The 9,920-nt window shown below is 41.5% G+C and overlaps 1 protein-coding gene across 1 annotated transcript; it reads left to right on the top strand.

Annotated features, from left to right (window-relative positions):
- Positions 1-371: 371 nt before the first annotated feature.
- On the top strand, positions 372-9,863 carry LOC105481732 (CLN5 intracellular trafficking protein). The gene is made up of 4 exons (XM_011741445.2): positions 372-559; positions 3,404-3,569; positions 4,228-4,453; positions 8,674-9,863. The coding sequence occupies exons 1-4, from the start codon at positions 387-389 to the stop codon at positions 9,183-9,185; spliced, it is 1,077 nt and encodes a 358-aa protein (XP_011739747.2). The 5' UTR covers positions 372-386; the 3' UTR covers positions 9,186-9,863.
- The last annotated feature ends 57 nt before the right edge of the window (positions 9,864-9,920 follow it).

Genomic DNA, 9,920 nt, shown 5'->3' with positions numbered 1-9,920 from the left:
GTTTGTTGACACCTAGCGTGGGCCCTGTGTGATGGGGTAAAAGTTCGGTGTTGGGAGGAGCCCCAGTGACAGATTTTCGGTTTTGGTTTGGTTTTGGTGGTGGCTGCTGGGCAGGGACAGGTCAGTTCATAAAAGAAGAGGCCCCAGGTCTGGATCGAATTCTCCTGGGAGCCAGACCAAAGCGCCTTCCTGGACTGAAAAGTGCGGCAGCCGCCGCGGGCAGGGTGCGGGGAGGCGTCACGCGCCGGAACCTGCGCTTGCTGCCAAGCTCTGGGCCTGATTAGCCGGGGTGGGGCGTCCCGCGTCCTGGGCTGGCGGCTCCGCGCATGCTCCTCCCTCAGGCGTCGCAGGCCTCCAGAGGATCCGGAAGTACTGGGTGCAGCCTGATGGCGCCGGAGTTAGACACCGCACAGGGCGCCAAGATGCGGCGGGGCGCGGGCGCGGCTCGGGGACGCGCTTCCTGGTGCCCGGCCGTGGCGCTGCTATGGCTCGCGGCGGTTCCGGGCTGGCCCCGGGCCTCGGGCGTTCTCTCCCGGCGCCACTGGCCGGTGCCCTACAAGTGAGTGCGGCGGCACGCGCACTGTCGGGGTCGGGGTCGCAGTCGGCGTTGCCGATGGGGGACGGGGTGCTCGCGCGGGGAGCCCAGCGCACGGTGGTTTGTGTCGGATCAGGAGACGGCGCGGGGGCAGCGCCGGGTGATGCTCGGAGCGCACTTGAGAGCAAAGTTGAGGACTGGGGAGTCGCAGCCGCTTGTTATGCACAGCCCTGGGATCTTTCCTCCCTCTGGCCACTTGCGGCAGACTCAGGACAGTCCCGAATCGTGGCAGCAGAAAAGGAGAGTAATGTTATTTAATGAAGGGATTTCTGGATACAAGTAGCTGATTTATTGAGTAGTTTAAAAACACTGTCTGTCGCATTTATTTATATCATGCACTGTCATTAGTTATTACTGCAGAACATTTGGTACAATTTACTGGGCGACCAACTCGCTCTGGTTTGAACCTGATCAGAACCCGATCCGAAGTCCTTATTGGAACTTCCCAGTTTTGCACTCAAAAGTCCCGCATCCCGGAATCCCCGTCTCCTGCAGTCCTGGTTAGACCGGGAAGATAGTCATCGCGTTTGTCCGGTCTTCAGCCTGGAGGTAGGACGCCGGTCCTAAGACGAGGACAGGGCCCGCACTCCTGGGAGGCGATTCCAGCCTTTGACAGAGAAGACACACAGCCTCCGGCGGTCAGAGATAGCTAAACACAGAGAAAGAAAACATGGTGTCAACATCAGGCAGGAGAACGACCAGCAGTTTCTGAAAACAGCTGTTTTTCTTTAAACCAAAAGCATCATTATTTTAATTCAATTTATAATGGACATAATTTTAACATACCAGCATAAGTAATCAACAGCTAAAACTGCACACAACAAACCTGAAAAATAAAAACAGCTATTTTGCATGACAGTATGAGTGGGAAGGCAGGATTTCCTCTTTGTGAGGAGCGAGTTTTAGGTTCTGCCTGCTGCGGGTCAAATCTGGCTCCATCATCACCAGGGATCTTGGGAAAGTTACTCAGAATCTCTGTGCCCACATGCCCTGAGTCACACAATAGGAATAGTGGTAGCACTTATCGGTTTGCTGGAAGGATTAAATCTAGCAGAATGCCAGCTGTTATCAAATCTAGCTAGTGTATTCTGCTCACTGAAAGGTTTGCAGCACTGTTTTGTTTCGTGTAATATACTACGTGGAAAGAGAAGTTTGTGGTTGAAGCTAGTTTTCTGGAAAATGTTAGTAAAAAACTGTTTGTAAGAAGTCAAAATTACTCAATAGAACAAGAATTGTAAATCCAAACGCTTTGATTGAACATTAGGGCAAGGTGTTGACCATAGCTTTTTAGTGGATTTTTTTTTTTTAAGTCTCAGATATTAAGTACATGCCCCCATCTGATCCCCTCAATTGAATATAATATTTAAGTTTATTAAGTTCACATTTAAATTACCTTTGAACTAAAAGACTTTGCTGTGGGTCAGTGCAATCTCTATGTGATTATGTATTTGTTTAAACCAGGTAAGTGCCTATAAAACACTGTACCCAAGTGGCAGAAGCTTTTGGGAGCATTGTTAATGTTTTTGGTCAGCATAAAGATTTTAACTTCTTAAGTTAAAATAGAAATTTTTGTTGATTTGTTGGGATTGTAAAACAGTAGATCTGGGTTGGGGATCTAGGATTCTTAGATAGAAGCTCTTGTCGCCACCACTTCCTTCTTTCCCAATGCCAGATTATGGGTGACCAGTGTGTCTGCTGAGCTGAATTCAACTGTGGTGCTCCTCGAGTCCTATTGCTATGGCCTTCTCTGGTCTTCTTTTCTTGCCTGCATTGTTGAGGTCACCTTCTAACTGATCTCTCATGTTTAATTTGGCCTCTCTCCCTACCCTCTTTTAATTCATGAAATAAGGTTTACTTTATAGCAAATTCAGTCCTATCAGATCTGCTACTTAACATCCTTTAAGCTTAGCCCCCCCCCCCCCCCCCCAGTTGTAAGGCAGGGAATTCCATGCACATTCTCCTAGTGACAGAATGACAGCCCCTGCCAGTCTCTTCTGTCTCCACTCGTGCATTGAAGCCTGAATCCTAGTCTTCCGTACCTACCGGAGACCAAATGTGCCAGGCTTGTCTTATAATACTTAACATTTCCTCTGCCTTTCTGTCTTAACCTTCTAGCCAAGTACGTTAAAAACGTAGGCCTGGCCTTCATCTCTTTCTTTGCCCTCCCCACCCCATTCATCCCATACCTGGTTAACAATGATTTGTCCTTCCTTTGTGCCGGTAGAACTCATTTCTTTAGTCTAGCACATCCCACACTCATTACTTGTTGAATGTCTTTGCAGCTCCCACCCACAGAGAAAAGCAACAGTGTTTTAATTTGTTTCCCTCCTTCTTCCTATAGTTCCCTATATACCTAGTAGAACCTCAATACATATTGGTTGAATGTTAATTCGTAAGTAAATATAAAATATATACTATGACTCATAATCATCTGAATAATCTTAATGTATGGATTGTTTGTAAAACTGAACACATTGGAAAAATGTTCATTTAATCTGTAAACATTTGCAAATGTCTACTATGACCTGGAGCTATAAAATTTTAAGATAGGATTCCTGTCTTCAAAATTTTCACAGTGGGATCAGGGAACAGGGAATCCTGGATTTATCAGAGTGCTTTGAGTTTATCATTTGCTATTAAAAACATTATTGGAAGTTTGTTCACAAGATAACAAAATGTATGTTTATATTTATTAACTATGGTCTGACCTTTGAATGGTCCCCTAAAAATGTTACTGGATTCTAAAAGATGGGAGAAGAATCCAATTCCTGTTGGAATCTAAGTAGATGGTTTCTTTTTCTTTATTAGACGCTTTGACTCCCGTCCAAAACCTGATCCTTATTGTCAAGCTAAATATACTTTCTGTCCAACTGGCTCACCTATCCCAGTTATGGAGGGTGATGATGACATTGAAGTCTTTCGATTACAAGCCCCAGTATGGGAATTTAAATATGGAGACCTCCTGGGACACTTGGTAAGGATGCATCTTGGTCTTACAACTTTGGTTAATTCAATGATTTGGTTATTAAGTTGATTTTTAGGGAGTAATCACTACTTAGATGGCTGACTTTAGATCATGTTGGTGTTTCTCTTAGTACATTTAAAATGAGTAGTCAAAAATAGTTACTATTAGATTTTATAATCTTGACAACAAATGTAATCACCATTATCCGTTGTAATATTATGAATCTGAATCCAGCTCCTGTATCCAGCTCCTGGAAGATGAGAAGAGACCCAGAAGGGGCAGGGTAGGCAGAAAACACCTCTTGATTTCCAGATCCTGTTGTAGTCACTTTTCCAGGTTAACCCATCACCACGTGAGGTCTGTAGAGCTCCTTCCGGAGACCGGCAGGGGGCTCCGCAGCTTATTCTAAGCTCTGAGGAAATTACGAGCTTGTCCACATAATATGCATGCCTCCTATTTGAAATGAGCTGTAGGGACCAAAGCCAGGGTGGAGGAGGGCCTGGAGATTGGGGCCACAGAGTGGATATGACAATAGCAGCATGGAAGAACAGCTGAACAGCTGTTCTACTTGATATGCATTTGTGATGTGCCACATTTTCTCCTATCAGGTTACCTGGACCCATGGTTATGTCTCAGTTGCTTTTATACGTGTATTGTGTTTCCACAGAAAATTATGCATGATGCCATTGGATTCAGGAGTACATTAACTGGCAAGAACTACACAATGGAATGGTATGAACTCTTCCAACTTGGCAACTGTACATTTCCCCATCTCCGACCTGAAATGGATGCCCCTTTCTGGTGTAATCAAGGCGCTGCCTGCTTTTTTGAGGGAATTGATGATGTTCACTGGAAGGAAAATGGTACATTAGTTAAAGTAGCGACTATATCAGGTAAGTTTTGAAAATATAGCAATATTTGATAATTACATCAAAATCCAAATGAAAGAAATTGTAATACTTCTATGGAAACATTTCAGTAATGTTTTACTTAGAGGTCATTTGTAAAATGTACTTCTGGAACCACTAAACTTTGGGAATTTTTTTCATCTCTTGTATTTTTTATTTATTTTATTTCAATAGGTTTGTGGGGAACAGGTTATGTTTGGTTACATGAATGAGTTCTTCAATGGTGATTTCTGAGATTTTGGCACACCTATCACCTGAGTAGTGTACACTGTACCCAATGTGTAGTCTTTTATCCCTCACCCCTCTCCACCCTTTCCCCCAAATTCCCAAAGTTCATCATTCTTATGCCTTTGCATCCTCGTAGCTTAGTTCCCACTTATGAGTAAGAACATACAATGTTTGGTTTTCCATTCCTGAAGAGTTACTTCACTTGGATGGAATTGGAGACCATTATTCCAAGTTGCTGCAAATGCCATTATTTAATTCCTTTTTATGGCTGAGTCGTATTCCTTGGTATATATACACCACATTTTCTTTATCCACTCATTGATTGATGGGTGTTTGGGCTGGTCCCATATTTTTGCAATTGCAAATTGTGCTGTGCTTCTATAAACATGCATGGGCAAGTATCTTTTTCATATAATGAGTTCTTTTCCTCATTGGGTAGATACCCAGTAGTGGGATTGCTGGATCAAATGGCAGTTCTACTTTTAGTTCTTCAAGGAATTTCCACACTGTTTTCCATAGTTGTTGTACTAATTTACATTTCCACCAGCAGTGTAGAAGTGTTCCCTTTCCACTACATCCTGCCAGTATCTATTTTTTTTTATGTTTTGATTACAGCTATTCTTGCAGGAGTGAGGTGGTATCACATTGTGGTTTTGATTTGCATTTCCCTGATCATTGCATTGCATTTTCCTGAGCATTTTTTTGAGAATTGTCTATTTGTGTCCTTAGCAACCCTCCACCCTTTTGTTTTGTTTTGTTTTTGTTTTTGTTTTTTTGAGGTGGAGTTTTGTTCTTGTCGCTCACGCTGGAATGCAATGGCATGATCTCGGCTCACTGCAAGCTCCACCTCCTGGGTTCAAGCGATTCTCCTGCCTCAGCCTCCCAAGTAGCTGGGATTACAGGTGCCCGCCACCATGCCAAGCTAATTTTTGTATTTTTAGTAGAGATTGGTTTTTGCCATGTTGGCCAGGCTGGTCTCAAACTGCTGACCTCAGGTCATCCGCCCACCTCGGCCTCCCAAAGAGCTGGGTTTAAAGGAGTGAAGCACCACTCCCCAGCCATTAACCCACTTTTTGATGGGATTGTTTTTTCTTGCTGATTTGAGTTCCTTGTAGATTCTGGATATTAGTCCTTTGTCAGATGTGTAGATTGCAAAGATTTTCTCCCACTCTGTGGGTTGTCTGTTTTTTTCTCCCACTCTGTGGGTTGTCTGTTTACTCTGCTGATTGTTCCTTTTGCTGTGCAGAAGCTTTTTAGTTGAATTAAGTCTCATCTATTTATCTTTGTTTATGTTGCATTTGCTTTTGGTGGAACCGCTAAACTCTGACCCAAACTATTACTCATGCAGAACTTCACCTGTAGGTGATGAGTAGTGTATCTCTGATCTTTGCATTTCTCCCTAAAAATGCTCTTTTCCTATCATAAAAATGAATAAAATGATAAAACATTTTGTACAATTAAATTGGACTTTCTAAACGAAATAGTAAGAGAAATCCATAAAATGCCTGATTAAAGGATATGTTAACTATATCTGAAAAAATTTTAGTGATATTTTTATGATGAAAAATAATAGCTACTACTCATATAGACTGGTTCTGGCACTGTTCTGAGTACTGTACATATATCACATCATTCATCATCACAACTTCTGCAGGTAGTTACTATTATTTTGCCCATTTTACAGATGGAGAAACTGAGGCATAGAGTGGTTACACAGCTTAGTAAGTGGGATTCTAGCCCTGGCAGTTACGCCCCATTGCCCATTCTCCTAACTGCTTTGATACATTGCCTCCCAAAATGTATATGATCTTATATTTGAGGCCCTCTTGAGCAGTTTAAATATTTTATCTTTGAGATTTTTTTCTTCTTTTGGATGTATTGGAAAGTTGCCGAAAGTTAGAATTTTGTTGCACATGCTGCATTGTTGGTTAGTAATGAAAAGAGTTCAGCAACTCTTCCATTGGTAACTCCTTATGTGACTTGGGTCACATTTTTTTGTTTGTTTTGTTTTATTATACTTTAAGTTCTAGGGTACATGTGCACAACGTGCAGATTTGTTACATATGTATACTTGTGCCATGTTGGTGTGCTGCACCCGTCAACTCGTCAGCACCCGTCAACTCATCATTTCTATCAGGTATAACTCCCAATGCCATCCCTCCCCCCTCCCGATAATAGGCCCCGGTGTGTGATGTTCCCCTTCCAGAGTCCAGGTGATCTCATTGTTCAGTTCCCACCTATGAGTGAGAACATGCGGTGTTTGGTTTTCTGTTCTTGTGATAGTTTGCTGAGAATGATGGTTTCCAGCTGCATCTATGTCCCTACAAAGAATACAAACTCATCCTTTTATATGGCTGCATAGTATTCCATGGTATATATGTGCCACATTTTCTTAATCCAGTCTGTCACTGATGGACATTTGGGTTGATTCCAAGTCTTTGCTATTGTGAATAGTGCTGCAATAAACATACATGTGCATGTGTCTTTATAGCAGCATGATTTATAATCCTTTGGGTATATACACAGTAATGGATGGCTGGGTCATATGGTATTTCTAGTTCTAGATCCTTGAGGAATCACCATACTGTTTTCCACAATGGTTGGACCAGTTTACAATCCCACCAACAGTGTAAAAGTGTTCCTATTTCTCCACATCCTCTCCAGCACTTGTTGTTTCCTGACTTTTTAATGATTGCCATTCTAACTGGTGTGAGATGGTATCTCATTGTGGTTTTGATTTGCATTTCTCTGATGGCCAGTGATGGCGAGCATTTTTTCATATGTCTGTTGGCTGTATGCATGTCTTCTTTTGAGAAGTGTCTGTTCATATCCTTTGCCCACTTTTTGATGGGGTTTTTTTTGTTGTTGTAAATTTGTTTGAGTTCTTTGTAGGTTCTGGATATTAGCCCTTTGTCAGATGAGTAGATTGCAAAAATTTTCTCCCATTCTGTAGGTTGCCTGTTCACTCTGATGGTAGTTTCTTTTGCTGTGCAGAAGCTCTTTGGTTTAATTAGATCCCATTTGTCAATTTTGGCTTTTGTTGCCATTGCTTTTGGTGTTTTAGACATGAAATCCTTGCCCATGCCTATGTCCTGAATGGTATTACCTAGGTTTTCTTGTAGGGTTTTTATGGTTTTAGGTCTAACATTTAAGTCTCTAAAACATCTTGAATTAATTCTTGTATAAGGTATAACGAAGGGATCCAGTTTCAGCTTTCTACTTATGGCTAGCCAGTTTCCCCAGCACCATTTATTAAATAGGGAATCCTTATCCCCATTTCTTGTTTTTGTCAGGTTTGTCAAAGGTCAGATGGTTGTAGATGTGTGGTATTATTTCTGAGGGCTCTGTTCTGTTCCATTGGTCTATATCTCTGTTTGGGTACCAGTACCATGCTGTTTTGATTACTGTAGCCTTGTAGTATAGTTTGAAGTCAGGTAGTGTGATGCCTCCAGCTTTGTTCTTTTGGCTTAGGACTGTCTTGGCAATGCGGGCTCTTTTTTGGTTCCATAGGTGTGGAAATCCAAAACCATTGTTTACTCACATGCATCCATAGTCTTAATCAAGTTAGAACATTTTACTTAAAATTAATATGATTAGGCCAGGCATGGTAGCTCACACCTATAATCCCAGTGCTTTAGAAGACTGAAGCAGGAGGATCACTTGAGGCTGAGAGTTTGAGACCAGCTTGGGCAATACAGCAAGACCCTGTGTTGCCCAGGCTGTTCTCAAATAAAAAAAAAAAAGTAAAAAATTAGTTGGCTTTGGTGGCCCACACCTGTAGTCCCAGCTACTCAGGAGGCTGAGGTGGGAGGATCACTTAAGCCTGGGAGGTCAAGGCTGCAGTGAGCTGTGATTGTACCACCGCACTCTAGCCTTGGCAACAGAGGAGACCTGACTCAAAAAAAAAAAAAAAAAAAAAAAAATTAACATGATTAGCTTCGTTCACTAGGTGACTTTGTTTTGTTTTTTTGAACTAGGAAACATGTTCAATCAAATGGCAAAGTGGGTGAAACAGGACAATGAAACAGGAATTTATTACGAGACATGGAATGTAAAAGCCAGCCCAGAAAAAGGGGCAGAGACATGGTTTGATTCCTACGACTGTTCCCAGTTTGTGTTAAGGACCTTTAGCAAGTTGGCTGAATTTGGAGCAGAGTTCAAGAACATAGAAACGAACTATACAAGAATATTTCTTTACAGTGGAGAACCTACTTATCTGGGAAATGAAACATCTGTTTTTGGGCCAACAGGAAACAAGACTCTTGGTTTAGCCATAAAAAGATTTTATTACCCCTTCAAACCACATTTGTCAACTAAAGAATTTCTGTTGAATCTCTTGCAAATTTTTGATGCAGTGATTGTGCACAGAGAGTTCTATTTGTTTTACAATTTTGAATATTGGTTTTTACCTATGAAATTCCCTTTTATCAAAATAACATATGAAGAAATCCCTTTACCTAACAAAAACAAAACACTCTTTGGTTTATAAAACACCTTAATTCTACTGCTCTTTTTTCGCCAATCACCAGCATCTGTTTTTCAGGGGCTGATTTTACTTTTGTGAATTTCTTAGCTTTTCTTCCTTGGTGCAGGAAGTTAAAATGCACATCAGCAGAACTGCTGCATATTAACATCTCAGGACTTTTCTCTTGGAAAGAAACTGAAATTCATACTATATTGGCCAAAGTGAGCAAGTTAAGTGATCTTGGTTTCAATTTCCGAGCCTTTGTTAATACAGAGAATTATGGTACATATCAGTTATGTAGGACCTTTGGACCCAAGGTCCCACAGATAGATATGATGTGCCGAGATTTTTAAAATACCTTCAAAAATAAAAAAAATACCTTCAGTGACATTTTCATGATGGGAGCTCTTTTTTCTGGTATGGCAGTTACACTTTTTCACTCAAGTGCTTTAGTTTAGACTGACTTTACAACTTTTATAACTTCTGGAACCAAGTTTAGTATAGTCTGATTACAGTCCATTCACATAACTTTAGAGATTCGTTTAGAAACCGTAACTGGAGTGGTTGTGCTTCTAGATGTGGCAAATCCAGTGTTAACACACATTTCTGGCTGGCATTTTGGAACTAGGTAGTAACTGGCTTGTGTTATTTAAGCAACCTAACATCACTAAATCCTAGGATTTAGGATTGCTGTAAAGATGGAAGTTGTATATGTTTGGCAGGTCACAGTGAATGGCAGTGATAATATCAAAGAACAAA

Source organism: Macaca nemestrina, chromosome 16, assembly GCF_043159975.1.
Source record: "Macaca nemestrina isolate mMacNem1 chromosome 16, mMacNem.hap1, whole genome shotgun sequence".
Classification (NCBI taxonomy): domain Eukaryota; kingdom Metazoa; phylum Chordata; class Mammalia; order Primates; family Cercopithecidae; genus Macaca; species Macaca nemestrina.
This window is presented reverse-complemented; position numbering and strand designations above follow the sequence as displayed.

What these genes read in the sequence shown, in the direction of transcription:
- LOC105481732 (XM_011741445.2), top strand. Translation starts at nt 387, where the DNA reads ATGGCGCCGGAGTTAGACACCGCACAGGGCGCCAAGATGCGGCGGGGC. An exon ending in CACTGGCCGGTGCCCTACAA is followed by an intron (nt 560 to 3,403) that starts GTGAGTGCGGCG and finishes TTTCTTTATTAG; the next exon opens with ACGCTTTGACTCCCGTCCAA. An exon ending in GAGACCTCCTGGGACACTTG is followed by an intron (nt 3,570 to 4,227) that starts GTAAGGATGCAT and finishes GTGTTTCCACAG; the next exon opens with AAAATTATGCATGATGCCAT.